We start from the raw sequence: 19,584 nt of genomic DNA, 5'->3' as shown, positions 1-19,584 counted from the left end.
CCAAATGTAATTGCGATAATGAAAAGAGTCTGTTTTTCTTTGTAATGCTCAGAACAAGCAATTCAATTTGTTTATGAGGAAGGTGACAAGTTCTGACACAAAAGTCACTACACGTTGAATAGCTGAACATGCTGCGGTTGTCATTACTTACGCACTACTACCGTATGTTTGCCCTATGGTGGCCCTTTCTCAAGTTTCCCACTTTGAAATAATATCAAAGATGGCAGCTCATCGTCTTTATTGGATGGAAAATGTTTCCATTCAGAGGTTAGAGACCATTTAATGTGTCCTGGAAGGTGTTTTAATGTAACCTTCCGGGTCTTTCAGCACCAATTCATTTACTGTAGAAGCAACACAATAGCAAAGAAACCCTCTGTGGCGTTTGAGAGCTTTTACACGTGTCTGTACTGTGACAGCTCATACAGTTTACGGTAGCCAGTGTTGACAGGCTAGACAATGAATCCAACCCTCTGGGGAGATGGAGGTTAACCAGCCAAGACAACATTCATTAGAAACCGGCTGCATTAAATTCAACTGCATTCTCTTTATCCCCCTTTTTTTTTAATTTTTTTTTTTTGGTGACGTCATATTATCTGCTCGTACTGCTGCTGAGCCAAATGGCCCGTTTGTACAAACACTCCCAATTCAGTATGTGCAGTGGTGCGTCATGTTTGTGAGGATCCTAATATTTGTCTCATGATGACTTTCATGCCTTCACGCTGACACACTTTCTTCTTCCTCCACAGCCACCTGCCCCAGATGACCTGTCCATTGTGTGTTTCACCAGCGGAACCACAGGTAACACACTTAGTCATTCTGAAACATGACTTAAGTCATGAGAATTTAGCGGTTAAAGGGTCAAATTTAGTTGAAATCACTAATGACAAAGTTTGAGGAGTGTATCATATAAATCTGGATTGACTTGGAAGAAAACTGCAAGTTAATTAGTTGTGCAGACAGTCTTGAGGTAGTAGTTATAATTTAATATGAAATGAGAAAGGGTTTGAAAGGTATTTTCTGCACAACACCCTCCCAAAGCGAAGCATGCTCCTGTCTAATTAGCCTTCAATACAATACGCTGGCTGACGTATGTCAAACAGGTTCTGTTTTAGGAAGGCTGTAATTATACACAAGAGAAATTCCTTGGCCCAATTAGCTTAGTTGACAGATGACATAAAATAAGATCAAAAATCAGATATAAATATTGTCGAGTAAAAGAAAATAGAAAGCAGTGCAAGCTAAAAATGTGCAGTCTGCATGCATCAAGAATACACCAACAGATGATAACTCCACCGAATGCCACAGCCAAACACGAAAAAGTCCAGAAAAAATGAGCACTAACACCCTAAGAATAACCTAGAAAGGTAAACATCACGGACTAATGGTGACATGAAGCATTTCCATTAAACAGAGCAGCTTCAACCACGGTGATTCAAATCACAGGAATGTGTGGAAATAGGTTAATAAACCGATATAAAGGTCACGGTTTACTTACTAATTAATTATGCAATTTGACTCATTGCATAATTACACCTCGGCAAATTCTATAGTTTTCAACCGTGTGCCTTTCTAGGTCAGTGATTGTGACCTTTCATCAAATGTAGCCCGCGTTTTTTAAAGCTTCCTGTAAATAGAATGCAATAAACGCAAACTGGGCCACTTATTGTGTAACATTTAATATCGCCAATAATAGAGAACTTTGCCAGAGACACAAGCAACCTGCCCTTTGCTTTGTTGCTCTTGATCCCATGTGGCTCAACACACACAGCCTATCATTACCTTTGCTGAATTCAGGCAGGGTGCCAATGAAAATAAAACATGGCATTGTGGCCGATTACTACATTTAGACGTCTGTTATACAATAACCGGATAGAGCAAGGTGAGCATTTACAATAACTCCAATTTGCTCTGACAGCGCTGACTGGCTTTGATTCCTCAGTTCTGCAGCAGCACGTTCGTATAAGTGAAGGAGCTCTGCTGGTTTTTGGGAGGTCTCATCTCACAGCAGCAGCAGCAGCCGCCACTAAATCCAATAGACAGGGAACGAGGAGGTTATGTGAGGACTCGCTGGTGTCAGTTTACACATGAAGCCGGCCCCTGCTCTCTGCTGGATCTGTTGTAAACTCCGCCACCTGCTGGTCTAAAGAGAGACCTGCAAACCAACATGCAACACATGGACCAGTTTCCAGGCATGGCTCAGCATTTCACAAGAATTCCCTTAGTCTCTGTTGCGACATCTATTCAGCTTTTAGCCTGCGAAGATTGCTTGCAGATGTGCAGCTCACATGACATCTCGGAAAGAGGAAGGTTTATTACTTCATGCAAACCACTGTATCTGTTCATGGGACAGAGCGATGCTATGGCATTACAGTAACGGAAAATGGTCACTTTAGCGTGTGCATATTGGGTTTTTTTTTTGTGAGGGAAACTGATAAATTGTGACATAAAAGTCTTCCATTTGAAGTAACAACGAAAGGCTGGCATTTTATCAAACACGCCGTCAGCGCAGCATGAGGTGAAACAGATTCAGATCAGCCACTGGCCTATATCTGCTCCTTGGATATCACACAGAGCCAACACAGTATAAAAGTCTCATTTCATTAGTGGGTTCCCAGAAGTGGCTGAAATTCTCCTGAAACCCCACCTAGACACTTGTGTGCTTCTGTGCCCTCTTACACAAGCCAGCGAGCAAAGATTGTTGTGCGATGTGTGTGATGTCGGTGCTTCTTTTGCCTCTGCTTACACAGGAAATCCAAAAGGAGTCATGCTCACCCACGGGAACGTGGTAGCAGATTTCTCAGGCTTCCTCAAAGTAACAGATGTGAGTTGCCCTCCTATCTTTTTTTTTTTCCTTTGCTTATGAAATATCTCTTACGAAGAGCTTTTGTTTCCATCCGTAAAGGTGTTCCACAAGAGCATTTTTGATTAATCTGATCGTTTCCTTCCTTCTGTGTCCTGCAGAAAGTCATTTTCCCCAACCAGGATGATTGCCTCATTTCCTTCTTGCCACTGGCTCACATGTTTGAGAGGCTAATTGAGGTAAGGGGCCACGGGTCTGCGACCGCAGGAATGAGATAGCTCAGTGATTAGGAGTTTCAGGATGACAGTGAGGTCAGAGGAAGGTGGGTGTTAGATGTTTAGTGTGTGGGCAGGAGAAAGAGTCCGAGAGAAATGCTTTGTCTTCACTCCTCCTCCTCCTATGTTTGCTTTCCAAGGTTACACCTGGTTTTTACAACCAAGGTGTGCAAGTTCCATCCCATCCCAGCCCACAGACACAGACACATACATTAACGTGCTCGTGTAAATCTACAGTGATACTGTAGATTTCCTGCAGCTTGTCTCTAATTATGCAACTACTTTGCTGTGTTTCTTGTCATATTTCGCCCAACGCTGGCATTTCTATTTGTGTACACTGTGCCACTGCAGCAGGAAATAGTTCTGCAGGAATGTTTTGGATCCTCCAGTGGCAGCGGTAAATTTTCACAGAGCGACTTCTGTTCAGCTAAAGATGCTTTTTTTTCAGTTTCATTTTAAGTCAGAGTTGGATTAAGTCAGCACAGTTACAGGAAGAGGAGGAAAAACTTCCAGGAGTTTCCACTCACAATGCCAATGGGACACTTTCTCTGTCCGGAGAGTTCTTGTTTTTTTATGCCACCAGGGTGAATCATCTACATGGCAGCAAGATCAGGGTTTGTTGCTCAGAAATGTTCACCCTTGACTGCTTCAGAAAGTCTAGGATTGCCTTTAAGGCGTGATGATATCTGCAAACTTAAGGAAATGTAAATCTACAGAAATGCACCAACACAAACAACCACAATGTGGCCAAAAGAAAGCCTTATGTAAGTGCCTGTTTATGTCTGCCATATGTCTGCAGTGAAAGAAGTAGTAAAGATTACATCAGATTGTTAAAGAGTCATATGGTGTTAGCACTTTGACACCTAAACAACAATATGCACATATATGCACACAGGAAACAGCGAAGTACAGAGTAGCATTTCCTGCTTTCTTTTGGCTTCACACCAAATGCAGTAACCAGGTTGTAGTAGTTGATATTTTATTAGAGTTTCAGAGGGTTTAACATTTCAGAAACTGCACCGATGTGAACTAACGGCTACTAAACTGAAGGAAATCCTTGGCGGTTCCTTAGTTTCATGTCAGATATCACGTTTTTACTAAATGCAGACATGAAATAGAGCGGGGTTCAGTCGAAACATCAAAGGGCGACTAATCTATGTCTGAACGGTTTTTCTTCGCTGGCTCAGGTTCAGTCAACCTGAAACATTAAACTTATACGTGTCATTTTTAATTTTTTAATTTGTTTTTGTTGTCCCCTTAAAATTACCTACTTAAATCCCCTTAAAGCTTCACACAGACGCGTTATCATTATGTGCACTGAAGTGTGGATGACTGTTTTCTGTGTGTGTGTGTGTGTGTGTGTGTGTGTGTGTATGGGGGGGGTATTCGGGTTGCATCAAGTTCAGCGAGCCGGGTTTGTTTGTGAGCGTCGCTCGGCGGTGCTGTCAGCGGTGTGAGACTCAGACACAGGAAACCACCTAACTTCCCCAGAAAGCAGAGCATCTGATCTCACAATAGAAGCAAGTTCAGCAGCCTCACACAAACACAAACACCTCCTCCCTGCCAGACACCGGTGGAAGGGGAGAGGCTGCTGCTGCTGCTGCTGCTGCGCTCCGCTGTGTCCTCACATGGCTTGAGACACCGCAGAAAGGCCACTAGTGGCGCACGCTTTCATAGTCATTTGACAACAATCCTGATCCGCCGCCTGCAAAGAAGCACGTGGTGTTTCGGGTGTCTCTGTGTGAGAGAGAAAACAAAAAAACAAAACACATTTTCAAACGGATCACGCAGTAATTACAGTCATTTTAAGTGTTAATTTTTATCGTTTTGAACCACAATCCCCAACAGTTTCTGAATTTGCAAAACTGCACAACAGCACTTTCTGCTTCTAATGTGCCGGTTATTGATCTGAGTCACAACTCTCGGATTTTTCCCCCTCGAGTGCAAGTGGTGAGAAAAGGGGCAGTAAGATTTTATGGTTTCTCAGCTAGATTAGTAAATCAGTTATTGAGCTATGTGACTACTTGCCTTTGTTTTCCACTAGAGCGGCTGGGTGAGATTAGATTAGATTAGATTAGATTTTTTTTTTTTTTTTTTTTTTTCTGCAGAACAGCTACTTTTTGTTAATGGCTTATTTACTGTAAAACAACTACAAAATGGCCCTAACGCAATCCTACTAAGGTCACCCTCTCTGTTTAAACCATTACATGCAAAATCTGAGGTTCCTCTTTTCTTTTTTTTTTTTTTGCTAAGTGCCACGAAACTGTGTGTGGGAAACATAACTGCAGCATTTACGACTAGCGTGATGACTGATACATAGACTGGTGAAGCACATTCATGCCCAACAAGTGCCACCTAGTTCATCAGCGTTGACCCGTTTGTGATGATAACCTCTTTAGGACAGTCAGTCGAGCCACCAAGTGTTTCACACGAGTTGAATGAAGTAAAAGGTTTATTCTCCTTCCTTATGGTCCTTGATGTGTGTTTTTTTTTTTTTTTAAAGGTTTTTAGGTGATAATGTTATTTTTATCGTATTACTATTAATGTTTGGCAAAGAAACCAAATATTTCTTGAATAGAGGGGAAACTCATTCAGTCATTTGTTTGTACAGTCTGTGGTGTATTGTCATGGAGGACGGATCGGGTTTTATCAGGGAGACATCCGCCTCCTGCCCGATGACATGAAGGCCCTGCGGCCGACCATTTTCCCCGTGGTGCCTCGTCTGCTCAACCGCATGTACGACAAGGTGAGATGACAAAACGGTTTGAAATAGTTTTTTATTTTGAAAGGTTAAAAAAAAAAAAGATTCAAATGAAATACAATTCCTTTTCAGTGCCTTCATGAGTCATGTATTCTGTTAACCTAACTTTGGTTTCTTCAGAAACACATTTTGTTCCATGAAAAACCTCTAAATTGTAAAAGGCAGCTGCCATGAAGAAGCAAGTGATGCGAGAGGAGGTTTTTCATCCTCTCCTTCCAGATAGCCCTAATTCACATTTGCATATTTTCAACAGCTGGAACCGGCAAAGCTTCCAGCCAACCTAAACCCATGTGTGTGTGTGTGTGTGTGTGTGTGTGTTTTCTCTTTTTAGATCTTCAGCCAAGCAAACAGTCCGTTGAAGCGCTGGTTGCTTAACTTTGCCGCCAAGAGAAAAGGAGCTGAAGTTAGCAGAGGGATCATTCGCAGCGACAGCATCTGGGACAAAATCTTCTTCAGTAGGATTCAGGTGTGTGTGTGTGTGTGTGTCACCGTGATCACATCTGCTACAAGAGATGTCGTTGTCCTACAGCTGCATTTTAAAAATAAATGGAGAGCTCCACCCCGATTAATCCCATTTATTTCAGTACATACATTTGTAAAGGAGAGTTCTTTTATTATCAGAGTTAAGGGAAATCATGCATATCACAGCTGCACCCTGGTGACTTTTTTTTTTTTTTTTTTGGCGCCACATCGTTTGCTGCTTTTTTTGCAACAGTTACAATTTGGGTTTAGTTTATCAAATATTCACAGAGAAATTACAGGAGCAGCTTTTCTGTTCCCACGCAGCCTGTAAAGCCAAGCACGCAGCTTTTAACATCTATGAGTAGGAACAAGCAGGCGTTAAAGACAACAACAGCGCCTGTGCTTATCCTCCTGCACGCTTCATTGTCGTGCTAAATCTCCTGGTATTCATCCTCCTGGTCACCTTGAATGTTATGTTTGACTTTCCCATTGGATGCGATGAACTTAAATACTAAGGAATTTTATGTCTGTGAGCTCAGTTGTTGTGTTTCCACTTTTGTGCAGGAGAGCCTGGGAGGGAGGCTGAGGATGATAATAACGGGGGCGGCTCCTACCTCACCCAGCGTCCTGGGATTCCTCAGAGCTGCTCTGGGATGCCAGGTAAGACACCGCCGACACCACCTCCCGCCTCCACCTGAACGCGTCACCTTAGAGCTGGGTGGTATGAACAAGTATGTATGTCACAGTGTTTTTCAAAATTCTGACGGTAAATCACGGTATTTTGCAGTGTTTTCATAACATTTTCTACAGGTTGAGAGAGGAATTAATGCAGTGGATTGACTAACGATGGACTATTTTACTGTGATGATGAGTAAATATTGTAGAATAATCCCACACTAATAGTAAAACCGGTTTACATGGGCCCGTTTTAGTACTCGGAGATAAAAAAAAAACAAAAAACAATTAAATGTTATCAAGATGAAACAATTATGGAAAATCACGGTTTAATTTATTTTGACACATTTATTCGTATTTAAACATATTTAAATTCATGTCTGTGATGTCAATAGCAGCGTGACCGGCTACCGTAATAATTGTTATTCATAAAATGATTCATAAAAAGCTTAAATTGGGGACGTTTTCGGGGGCAGCTTTAGCCGTGGGACATGTCATACAAAAAGGGGACTGTCCCCAGAAATCAGGGACGTCTGGTCAAAAACAAATGAAGTCTTGTCGTTCTGCCACTTCATTTTTCCGACCTTTCCATCTTCGCCACGCCTCAGTGACACGGTCACAGTGTCGCACAATGCAACGCTCCGAACGCTGTGTAATCAAGTCAAATTCATATCATAACGGGAAAAAAACACCGGTATTTGGTTTGAACTTGTTTGTTCACACTTCAACCCCAGTGAGCAAACTCTGACCGTAATCCTAACCATGATGACAACCAGCTAATTATGGTGACAAAAGGCTTGAAGTGAGTCCACAGAGAAACATGATCTCATCCTGCAGGTGTGTTCGGGGGAGTCGGAGTGGGTGGTGGGGGAGTCGCTGCACCAACGACAGCTAATGCATTAAACAAATGAAGAGGGAATGAACAGAAGATCAAATGATTCATACAGATATATATGATAAGTAGTCTTCTCCATTTAAATACACGGGCAGAAGCAGTAAATAACTGAGAAACGTTTGGCATTCGTGTGGATGTTTCTCAGACATGTAGCCCCCATCTAGACCAGACCAGACCAGACACCCCCCCCACCCCATAGCAATGAAACTCCTCGATGGCAACAGGATGCAGCCTGACACAGACACAAAACGCAAAAGAGGAACAACTCAAAAGAACAGTACGAGGTGTTGACCTGGCCTCCAAATGCACTGGATCCCAAACTGATCAAGTATCTGTGGGATGATCCACAGAGGCCCTCGTCAGAAGGCCCGTGTCCATTCTCTGATGAGTCACGACTGTTGGCACAAAGGAGACCTGCACCATATTAGGAAGGTGGTCATAATGTTATGCCTGATCTACTTCTGTCTGTGCGTAGGTGTACGAGGCGTACGGCCAGACAGAGTGCACGGCTGGCTGCACCTACACCACGCCTGGAGACTGGACCCCAGGTGAGCATCACTTTTTATGTAACAGGCCTCCTCTTATCTCGGCTCAAAAACCTGAACTTGTTTTCTTGGCTGTAGGAATCGGTTCAAAGGTCCTAGAAGTGATTTGGTTATAGCCTTAAGGAATAAATAACCCCCCTCGGTTTGAAGATTGTTTATTCCCGTAAGCGCTCCCTGATAAGCCCGTGATTCCGAAAAATCTTTAAAGGCATTGCCAAGTCATCGCGCAAGTCTCACTGTCAAGTGAGACTTGCGTGATGATGTAACTTCTCAGACAGTTTATCTTCTTTCACTACTCCCCGGTGAATGATTTATGGGTCGCGCACATTGGAAAAAAAAAAGGCAACATGAGTGGGAAGTTGTCGTATCCATTAGCTTAAGGAGTAAAAAAAAAAAAAAAGGGGGAGAGGCCTGGCATGGGTGATACAGACGGAGAAGAAAGAGCTGATACGTTGCATTATTAGCAGCCTAATGTCTCCTTAGGTGTTTTCCGACATCAGTGAACTGATATAAAAGACCAGTGGCCCGTCTCAACGGCCTGTATTTACCCTCCAGGGACTTGCATTGTGCAAAAATATCCTGGCACTGTGTCCAACTGATCTCCATGCAGCTGTGTAGACTTGGATCTGTCAGACAGTCGGGTGATTGTTGTTCATCCTATCGCTGTTGTGCATGTGCAGTATGAATACATGGCCTATCTTTTCCCACCTGGATGGGTAGATGAGACGGGACAAAAAAGAGGGAGGTGGCGCAGAAAATGATGAGAAGAGAGTTTGAATAGTTTCCCATAGTCAGGTTTGTCCTTTTATTCCTGCTCCACAGCCTCCGTGAGACTGTGTGGTCTTCATGAACCAGATTATTCTTATCTGTTGTGTTCACTTCTGCCTCGGCACGTTGAAGAATGCACCTGAAACAACTCTTTAAATCTAAAGTTTACCTTAGATTTAAAGACTTTTTTCAGAAGTTCCTGCAAAAAAGGTTCTGAAGTTCTGTTTCTGTCAACATATTTTTTTGGAGCGATTGAGAAAGAGAGAGGGTGGTGGGAAGGAGCACTGGTGTAGAGTGGCTCTCGGTGTGTTATTGCATTTCTGTAGAAACCCACGAGGTATCAGACAAACATATAAGAAATGTGCCTGAACCTGTTCTGGAGAAGTGTTAGATAAGGCATCAAACTCGCGGTCCAGCGTCGCCCCCTGCTGCTCAGTTCTGACATTTCAGGAGATATTTGTTATTTTCTTTAAGCTTTCACAGACAATAAATAACTAAATGTGTGCATGTATTGTGCTAAACGTTGATAATTTAATCAGAATTGCTGCAGTTAGAAGCAGACTGTGATAATAAAGTATTAAAGTATTTAATGGATTTTCTTTCACTGGTCAACAGGTCATGTCGGGGCTCCGCTGCCATGTAACCTCATCAAACTGGTGGATGTTCCCGACAAGAACTACTTTGCCTCTAAAGGAGAGGGAGAGGTGAGCAGTGGTAGAGACACACATACTATGTTCACTGAGAGATGATTTCAATAGATAGACCTTATACTTTATTTATACCGTGGGAAATTATCCAGTAGCTTCATCGTAGGGCTGAGCGGTATGACCAGAGATGCATATCATGGTATTTACTTTTCATGCACCATCATGTGTGTGAAATCTGGGGACATTTGCAGCTGGAAATAATAAAAAAAAAGAATTAAATGTTATTGAGATGAAATGAAGTAACAGGGACAATTACAGTTCCATTTATTTTGACATATTTATTAATATTTAAACTACTATGTCTCTAATGTCAATAGCAGCACGACTGCCTACCGTAATGACTGTAGTCTGCGTGCAACGTATTTTTCTCATTCATAAAAAGCTAAAATTGGGGACATTTTTCGGGGACAGCTTTAGCCGGGGGACAGGTCATCCAACACAGGGGACTGTCCCCAGAAATTGTTTCCCCAGAAACGACCAACACAGCACCTTTTTAGGGCTTTTTAAGTCTTCTAGTTTTGCAACTTCTTCATTTTTGGGACCTTTCCACCGTCACCACCTCAGAGTGACACGGTCGCACCATGTGAGTTCAGTGTCTTGTGGCGCAAACTTCCGAACGTTGTGTAATCAAACGCACCGGTGTGTCACTGTATTAAAAATTTAAATAAGAATGACAAGAAATACAGGTATTCAATCCCACCCAACATATTTGAGAGATGTTTAAGTTAAATAATAATATAAATATATAATGTATTTTTTTTTTCTGTCTGTCATGAAGGTTTGTGTGAAAGGACCAAACGTGTTCAAGGGCTACCTCAAAGACCCGGAGAGAACGGCCGAGACGCTGGATCCCGACGGCTGGCTCCACACCGGAGACATCGGCAAATGGCTGCCTGTGCGTCCAGACGTCCAAACGTCGTCACCGTCCTTTTTTTATTGATCGTGGTTGATTCTGGATGACTCATCCTATATTTTTTCTTTTTTTTTTTTGTGTAGAACGGCACGCTGAAGATCATCGACAGGAAAAAGCACATCTTCAAGTTGGCGCAGGGCGAGTACATCTCCCCTGAGAAGATCGAGAACATCTACATTAGGAGTGAACCCGTGGCACAGCTGTATGTTCATGGAGACAGTCTGCAGGTGAGGACGCCAACATACGCACGTCCATAACATCCTAACATCCCCCTTAATAGGAGTGATACTGATTTTGAATGCCTTAATATCGGTTTTCAAAGAAAAAGTCATGTTTTTGGCCGATAGTGATTCTACATCTGTAATCTCTAGTTACTTTTTTTTCCCGATTCTTTTTCCTCACATGATTCGTGTGCTCTTTTCTTCAGTCCTGTTTGGTAGGAATTGTGGTTCCCGATGCTGAAGTGATGCCCGAATGGGCCAAGAAAAAAGGCATTCTGGGCACCTACAAGGACCTATGTAAAAACACAGTAAGTGGCATCTAGTTAACATTAAAAGATGCTCAGAGTCTTTTAGGAATTTAACAAGAACGTCTTTCTCAACAGGAATTGAAGAAGGCAATCCTTGAAGATTTGGTGCGTCTGGGCAAAGCCAGTGGCCTCCACTCTTTTGAGCAGGTGTGTTTGGGTTTGAGGGAACGTTCGGCCTCCTTTTTGTTGTAGCTGCATTCACAGTATGTTTGACATCTGTATCATTATGAATATGAAAGAGGACGTTGCTGGAGACTAATTTTAGAAACACTATTGACTCAACCATTGTCTTCATCTTATCTTTCATAAATCTTTATTCACCGTCATTTCTGTTCTTTCCCATTCTAAAGGTGAAGAACATCTACATCCACAATGACTTGTTCTCCATCGAAAACGGCCTCCTGACCCCGACGCTAAAGGCCAAGAGGCCGGAGCTCAAGGAATTCTTCAAGGCAAAGATCGACCAGCTCTACAGCAGCATCTCCATGTGAATGCCGGCAAACCTCATTTACCTTCAAGCATCCACAAAACACAAAAATCTGCTTTGACCAGTGACCTACAGTGGGATAAACGTGTGTGTGTCACCTGAGGCTTAACATGCTTTGGGAAATCAACCAAACCAAACCTGGCCCAGCATGTGGAAGATTTAAAACACCAAATTAAAAAACTAATTAAAGAAAGACGTTAAATTTTCAAACACAATGCACATTGTCATGTTTCCTTTTTATGTATGCATTTACTGTGTCATGGTTTGAGATGAATGCATATGTTAAAAGGATACTTTGTCTGTAATAAGTTCTTTGCTTTGTGACATGAACGCCCACGCCATATTAAAACAAATGAGAACATGTCATGTATTGCATTTCAGTATCATCCAGCAGAGGGCAGCGTAGCTCATTCTAAATGCAGAGAAGTGTCTTTTTACCAGGAGACAGGACCAATCATTATCTGTTTTATAAGGTGGAAACAAATTGTGAATCCCAAAAAGGGAAAACGTCCAAATGTCTGTAATCGACCGAGGTGATGGAGGAAAAAATCCCTGGCACAATTCTCACGTAGTTTCGTGGTTGACTTGTGTTTGCATAAAATTAATGAAAATTAGCTCATTTAGAATTGGGTGAAAGGGAGACGACAAGATGGAGGAATTTTGTATCGTCTTGCTACCAAATACAATTCAGATCCAACAACACGGTTAAATAATTTATTAAACTGTTGATTTATAATGCAATACATGCAATAAATACTTTGCTTTGACGCATGCTTTTTTAATGTGGCATGGAAAATTGACGTCATGATGAAATAAAAAAAAAAAAAATTAATGAATGAAACAAATACCCTTTTAACATTTCCCTGTAGATGCAGACACCCAAAGACAATTACGCACACGTAACATGCATTTTCATACATAAATATGTCTGAATATGTTTTCTAATTTGGGCATTTTAAGTCTTCCATACGTTGCCACCTGCAAATTCGCCAAAACGAATCTCACGGTCAGTCCCCGGCAGCAGAACCTCAGCCGCAGTTAAAACACCTGAGCAGTCCATCTCCGTTTCCCCGTCACCCTCTTCTCTCTCCTCCGTTAGTTTAGACCTACGAACGCAACCCAACAGTTGTGCAAGAGAAACACAGTCGTACGACAGCAAGTGTGATGTGTCTTTGTGTTGTAGTGTAGCTCGAGGAGACGTCTAAATGTTTAGTTAACGCCGGCACCGTTGTAGGACAGTAATGGAAAACTGTAGATTGTTGTTCAATCAATCAAAAAAAAACAAAAAAAAATGGCACACCACTCTGATCTGACTCAAGGATTTAAAGATTATATAACCCAGATAATGTGCAATTAGACAAAAACATATATACGTTTCGAGGTGAGATGGATCAGTCGGGAGAGTAGCAGCTTCCAACCTTTTTAAATCATCGCACTGTGCCATGTGGAGCATCTCAGTCACATCCAAATTCACGTAATGTATCCACTAGTTCATCGAATCATCTCTACATGGCTGCGGTCAAAAGTTCAGCATGCATGCTCCTACTTCTTCTTCTTCTTCTTCTAAGGACTGGCCCAGTGGAACTGTCATCGAGGTCGACTCTACAATCACAGCTTCTTTTTCATCCATCTTTGCACAAAAAAAAAAAAAAAAACGTATGTCAGGTAAAGAAAACAAAAGAAGTAATGCAAAAATCCAGGACCCAGGGCTATGCATGCAGTTTTGCCCTGCAATGCTGGGACCATTGGCTTTGGATCTGACAAAAGACACGTGTTTTGCTTCGTGGCCATTAACCGCAGGTCGTACGCAGCCGCCCCCACAGCCACGGCCGCTGGGGCTTTGTAACTTAAGGCAAAGGTGATGATGAAATTTCCACTCACCGAACGTAAATAGAACAAACATGAACTTATAAAAAAAAAAAAAGAAAACAAAAGCAGTTTTTCTTTTTTCTTTTATCTTTTTTTTTTTTTTTTTGAAGGGGTTTACACATAGAAGTAATGTATAAGCGTTTTAAATTGATGATTACCGTCCCAAAGCATAAATAAACAATGCGGATGTACATAAACGAGGACAGCTAGATGTTAGCCTATTTATTAAAATCAATGGTTTGAATGGATTTTTCTTTCTCTCTTTTCGCGTGTAGTGAGATGAATTGTACTTATTTATTTATCTATTCTGCTGTAAAATGGAATCGGCACCATATCCTTGTAATGATTGAGTGCGGCAATAGGGACGAGGGAGGGAGGGCGGGGGACGGGGCGAGGGAGGTGGAATAAAAGAAATTCTGGAATGATTTTAAACTTGTGTCGTGTTTCTTTTTTTTTATTTATTCAGTGGTTTTATATTTTGAATTTGTCTTGATGCTGAAATAAGAAAATAATAACACTGCTTGTTGAACATTACATGATATAAGAGGAAGTTACACATATAAAATCATTTTAACACATGCTTATGTTTGTAAATGTCCAAAAAGTTGTATTACTAGTGAAATGTACTAAAAAGACATTTTTTAATAAAGGCCCCTTTGACATATTACATTATTAAGGTATTAAAATGAGGCGTAGATTCATTAGTAACATGCTAGAAAGAGTTCATATCCAGTTGGTTCTAATCCCAATATGATAAATAATAATATTTAATAATAACAATAAAAAGCCAGACACTCAGTTTTGCCATTTTCTACGATTTTTTTGAGTTTTACAAATCAAACTACTACAATAATTCTATGCTAACATACACAGCCACAACATTATGACCACTGACGGGAGAAGAAGAAGCATTTAAACCATCTTGTGACAATTCAGGCACAATTTAATTTCTTTCACATAACTTACATTTGATGCAATTAATGTGCACCTTGAGCAATTATTGCTTGCTTGGGATGAGTTGTGATGTGGGTATTTTATTTGTATTTTATTATTTTAATATCTAACGCGCTTAATGTGAGAGCTTTACTGATGAAAAACACCAACAGTACGAACGTTTTAAATCGGCAAACGTCGCCCACATCAGCACTTGCGATTGTGAAGTTAATGCATTGACTTAATCCATAAAATGTTTGTGGTTGTTGTGGAAATAAAACCAGTGACGTCATTAGCAGCAGTTGATTGACAGGGGCCCTGCAGGTGTGCCTGGTTGCTAAGCGACGCACAAAAAAAATGGCGAGCGGAAGTTGAGGATTTTTAACGCGAGTTGAGCAGAAAAAAAGCAGGTTTACTCTCTCGGTCTTAGTTGCGCTTATGGTTTATTTATTTTTTTCTCTACTTTTTTTTTTGACAGGTGTTTTGTAGTGAAAAGCCTGATATTTAAAACGTCAAACGCGCGCGTTTCTGCACAGCAGTGATTCCTATGTTTGGATCTGGAAATCAGGTTAATTGGAAATGGATCCTCGTCGCGTTAGACGTCGTGACAGTGGATTCCCCAAGAACAGAGATACACCCCTGAGACCAACAGTGGGGAGACGTGACAGTAAGATCTCCACACACAACAGCTACGTGGTAGTTCAAACAAATAAACAAATAAACAAACATAAGATGCACGTTAAATTCAGTTTAACCTGTTTTAAATGCTCCTTATACCAATTACGTTCATTTCCGTGCTACTTTGTGCTTTTATTGCATATATTGTAGTTTATTGTGTATATATTTTATCTTTTTGTTGCTATAGCCTCAGGCGATGACAATAAAAAAAAACTTTTCTTTTTTTAAGTGATAAATACAAACAAGCTATTTAGGTGTAAAGTGGTTTTAAAATAGCCTGACTGGACTCCTGAGTGAGTTTACTTTAAATATATTATACTCATTAAGTCTTTGTAAGAGGTTTATTTAATAATAAGGCTATTTGTTTTGTTTATTTCCCCACCTTGGTTTATTATATACAATTTGGTTTCTTTTCCCCATACAGACAAGCAAACAGTTATTAAAATTGTTGAACATTTTCCAGCTACACATTAATTACATCTTGTCACCTTCGCATGTCGTGAGCAAACACCTGTTCAGAGTCGAAGGACACAAGACAGATGGATGGATGGATGGATGCATGCTTTATTGACCTCCAAGGGGAAATTCAAATAACAGGGATAAACAAGGAAATAACTAGACAAAATAAGTCAGAAGAAACAAGATAAACAATAATAATAGCTAAAAATAATAGTAAACGTATAAACTGTGGTTGCTGCTAAACGAGAATATAACATATACAGAGAAGATTAACCCTCCTCTATTGCCACTGGGTAAGTTACTTTTAAGAGGAATACCAAAAATGGCCAACAATGGATTTAGAGATATCATCTGACCATAAACTCTGCCCAAGTTGTCAAAAATCTTCCAATTTAGGCCAAGACCAAAACACATGAGCGTGATTGGCAGGGCACTGTCCACACCCATTGAAAGCATCACTAATAAAAGAAGAGATTCTGGCTACTTTAGCGTTCGTATAGTGAATTTTATGAACTAAGTTTATGGGAGTATCTGTTAGCTTCATATTCAGCTCATCGTCCCACACGCTCCTCAGCTCATCTAAAAGATGAAACTGTTTTCTGCCTTCTTATTTTCCTCACCCCCTTGCTTCAAAACTGTCAGACAATAGGAGACTCCTGCTCAGAAAGCATCATGAAGCATTTCCAGAAGAACCTGACGTTAATGAGATGAGTAACTCCACCGTCAAACCAAACTGCCTGCAGGTAAGCGTGTGTGAATCATGGGATGGATTTTCTGTTTGCATTTGTGAACGTGTGTCACGGTGACAGACTCTGGGGACCTTCAGGGGAATGCACGTTGAAAGATCAAATATCTGGGAGCATTAAACGAAGCTACAGACTTCATTCAAAGTTTGCTTTGTGAGTGTGTAAAGCCGTGTCACACTGCTCTTCTTTTCTCTCTGGGATGTTAACAAACTTAATTCTGAGGTGGTTCCTCAAACTTGTTTTGTCTCTCCTCCCGTACCATGCTTATCCTTCAGACGATCACCGTGCCTGTCCACTGCAAATCGATGTCACGGCTGAACAACCCTGCATTTATTAGAAAACCCAGAACCAGAGCGGCCTCGCCGGCCACACCGGTTACTAAAACGTGTGGCTACCCAGTGTTGCAGATGAGGCACCGAGCCATTCAAGTGGCTCTAGACCCAGAGGATTTTAACGATGGTGACATACAAGATAAACAAACCTCACCAGTGACTCTGGAAAGCATCACGTCTTCCAGCATGGAGCAAGACACAACTTTCGACTTTGGTGATGAGGAAGAGGAAGGCTGTTTCTCTTCTACTGCTTCTATAACCTCCAGCACTCTTCCCTCCCCGGAGATATTCAGAAGAGAAAGCTATGGTGTGTATGTGTGTGCGTTTTTATGTGTCCGCCAAACAAAAATGCAAGGTTATTGAATTTCATTACCCTGTCTTTTCTGCACAGCTGACACGCTTGCCTTACCAATTGAGGGGGATCTGCTGGATCTCCATTCTCACGTGAGAAATTCCACGTTGCTGGATGCGAGTCACGCAGAGAGCATCCACGTGCATCATCCCCCCAACCTTTCCACCATCATAGGTAATATTCAACATCAGTTAACTGACCAATACAATGCTAACAACAAACTAGGTGCAGCTCAGAGTCAGTGTCGTGGCCATTTCGCCTTTTCACATATGCGTGTGTGCAGGACTCTAATTGGTCCACAAGGTGGCAGCACTGTTCTTGGTCATTAGTGATTTTCCATGTAGGTAGGAGCCTTTTGTGAGTGCAGATGTTGCTTGACATGGAGCACAAACAGTTTCTGACACTTTTCACGCTCATGTTTTACGCTTCACACTTCTACACTATACAGTGCTACCGCTGGTCTGTAGCACCTGTCCATTTATGAATGAACTGTAAGAAACCATCTACAATAAATTAGCTGAACTTTATTGTACAGTTACTTTGTTAGCTTTAAGTTTTGGCTACTACAGTCAGTTTTGCAGGATTTACAGAATCCATTCGAGCATTTTAAGAAATGTTGCAGAATATTTTGATCGTAGCACTGAACAAGTCTGAGCTCTTCAACTTTCTGCAGTTGTCTCATTGAAGTCACCTTCTGTCCTCAGATGCCTCTTCAATTCTTGCTGAAAAGGATACTGAAAATAATCGGTGAGTTTCTTAGACTCGGGTACTAAACCTCGGTTGCAGATGTTGGCAAATGCTTGAACACACGTGGGTTTTTTCGCTGTCTTTTCTCTGTCAAGGAACCACAGAGAACATGAAGCTGAGACTAAAATACAAACAGACTCGATTAAAACAGGTAAAGAGACTAATTCATCAGCTTATCTGTGACCACTGAGCAAACATACATTCTCCACACAGAGTGAAATATGATGGATAGTTTTGTGTTTTTCCAATCTTCCATCTGTAGAAGTGAATAAGAGGAAAACTCCACAAACGGTAAGAAAATCACCTGAATATCCACTACATTTACATCCAGAATATTATACATCATTATTGTAGCCTTGGTAAACATGCTTTTGCTCCTTAGCTCACACACAGAATGCATTTGGTGTGTAAGAAGAAGGTGTGTTTCAAAAGTCCCATCACTGATGAGACCTTCAAAGCAAACCACATCCCGCCTTCGAAATTATCCGTTCACAGCAACAGTGAGTCTTTCCCGGTGGCCAGCCAACCAGAGAAGGTGAAGCCTGACGCAGAGACATCCGGAGCGGGTGAGATCAGTTTCAAAGACGAATCATTACCTGTGACTGTGAGGCTGAGAAGTGCTGCAAAGTGTGACCCAGAAAAAGCTAAGTTCTTTGACTTTGTCAGCGACGATGAAAGGGACACGTTCTTTCAGAAGATGAGAGAAAGATGGGTCAAACTCAGGAGTGCTGCTTTATTTCCTCTCACAGTTGCAAAGCACATATAACTTTCTATCTGGTGAAATCGGAAGCCGCAATATTGCATAATTTTTCTGTGAAATATCCTGTATTCTGCGTGTCAACACTCACCGTGACAAATTATTTATAGGATGTAAATGTGTTGGTTAAAGAGAATAATTTGTGTAACACAATTTAAGTGACTTTTCTTGCTTCCTTGGCTGACCCTTATTTATTTGACAATTTATTTGTCTTTAGTTGTTAGTGACTGAGCTAGTTTATTTAGTTCTTGAATATATTGGTTAAAGAAATGCACTTTCAATGCACTGTTAGCTTTCGCTGTAAGTTTAATGTGCATCCAAGGTGTAAAACGAAAAATCACCACCAGATGTCATGCCTGTATTTTTCTTTTTCTACTTACTTTATTTCTTGTCCTCTCAAGTAGCTTTTCAGTTTTAAATGTGAAATGCATGTGTTTTTTCGTATCTGTATATTCTTGATTTGTTTTGTGTGCAGGCTAATGCTATACTCCATAACTCTAAGTGTAAGCTAAATGTAAAGTAAACTGCATAATGTATGATTTCCGTTTTTTCTATATGTATTTATGTGCTTTTCTTCAAATGAGAACATTTAAGAGCTTCAGAAAATAAAACAGATGGGAAAAAAATAGCCCGTGCAAGTAAGTGTTATTGGATACAGCATTTTATTATTTTCTGTCCCTCAGTTAATTATTTACTAAGGTGTGTCTGTCAATGATGCCCGGTCGTGTGTGTGTATCATCAGCTCGTATGATTTCTGTGAATAAATTTCACGCCGTCACGATTCCCGACAAAACATCAACACGGCGAATCCGCTGACCACGTGGTACCGGGCCAAAAATATCAGCCAATCGGGTAATTTGTTGTAGCCGCGGCGTCGGGTCAGCCAATCAGAAA

At 41.2% G+C, this 19,584-nt stretch overlaps 2 protein-coding genes across 5 annotated transcripts in view; both read left to right on the top strand.

Annotated features, from left to right (window-relative positions):
- The window catches only part of acsl6 (acyl-CoA synthetase long chain family member 6), a 35,345-nt gene extending 23,162 nt beyond the window's left edge, over positions 1–12,183 (top strand). For all 3 annotated transcript variants that reach the window (XM_047607813.1, XM_047607812.1, XM_047607814.1), the window contains 13 exons: positions 747–798; positions 2,748–2,821; positions 2,962–3,039; positions 5,687–5,821; positions 6,168–6,302; positions 6,863–6,958; positions 8,344–8,416; positions 9,797–9,885; positions 10,667–10,783; positions 10,885–11,028; positions 11,229–11,330; positions 11,406–11,477; positions 11,681–12,183. In XM_047607813.1, coding sequence (XP_047463769.1) covers positions 747–798; positions 2,748–2,821; positions 2,962–3,039; positions 5,687–5,821; positions 6,168–6,302; positions 6,863–6,958; positions 8,344–8,416; positions 9,797–9,885; positions 10,667–10,783; positions 10,885–11,028; positions 11,229–11,330; positions 11,406–11,477; positions 11,681–11,821 — 1,308 coding nt within the window. In that variant the 3' untranslated portion in view covers positions 11,822–12,183. The remainder of the gene's footprint in view (positions 1–746; positions 799–2,747; positions 2,822–2,961; positions 3,040–5,686; positions 5,822–6,167; positions 6,303–6,862; positions 6,959–8,343; positions 8,417–9,796; positions 9,886–10,666; positions 10,784–10,884; positions 11,029–11,228; positions 11,331–11,405; positions 11,478–11,680) is intronic.
- Positions 12,184–14,975: 2,792 nt separating this feature from the next.
- Positions 14,976–19,301, top strand: LOC125021679. Of its 2 annotated transcripts, none has more exons than XM_047607816.1 (8): positions 14,976–15,286; positions 16,399–16,499; positions 16,778–17,141; positions 17,226–17,360; positions 17,891–17,933; positions 18,029–18,084; positions 18,196–18,224; positions 18,316–19,301. In XM_047607816.1, the coding sequence occupies exons 1-8, from the start codon at positions 15,199–15,201 to the stop codon at positions 18,697–18,699; spliced, it is 1,200 nt and encodes a 399-aa protein (XP_047463772.1). In that variant the 5' UTR covers positions 14,976–15,198; the 3' UTR covers positions 18,700–19,301. The 2 variants fall into 2 exon arrangements, with proteins under 2 accessions (XP_047463772.1, XP_047463771.1); XM_047607815.1 differs by having other exon boundaries at positions 18,166–18,224.
- The last annotated feature ends 283 nt before the right edge of the window (positions 19,302–19,584 follow it).

The sequence above is a fragment of the Mugil cephalus genome, chromosome 15 (assembly GCF_022458985.1).
Source record: "Mugil cephalus isolate CIBA_MC_2020 chromosome 15, CIBA_Mcephalus_1.1, whole genome shotgun sequence".
NCBI lineage: Eukaryota > Metazoa > Chordata > Actinopteri > Mugiliformes > Mugilidae > Mugil > Mugil cephalus.
This window is presented reverse-complemented; position numbering and strand designations above follow the sequence as displayed.

Bases quoted from the DNA above. Each gene is read 5' to 3' on its own strand.
- LOC125021679 (XM_047607815.1), top strand. From the start codon at position 15,199: ATGGATCCTCGTCGCGTTAGACGTCGTGACAGTGGATTCCCCAAGAAC. The intron at 15,287-16,398 runs GTAAGATCTCCA...CAAAACTGTCAG, and splicing joins AACAGTGGGGAGACGTGACA to ACAATAGGAGACTCCTGCTC. The intron at 17,934-18,028 runs GTGAGTTTCTTA...TTCTCTGTCAAG, and splicing joins AAGGATACTGAAAATAATCG to GAACCACAGAGAACATGAAG.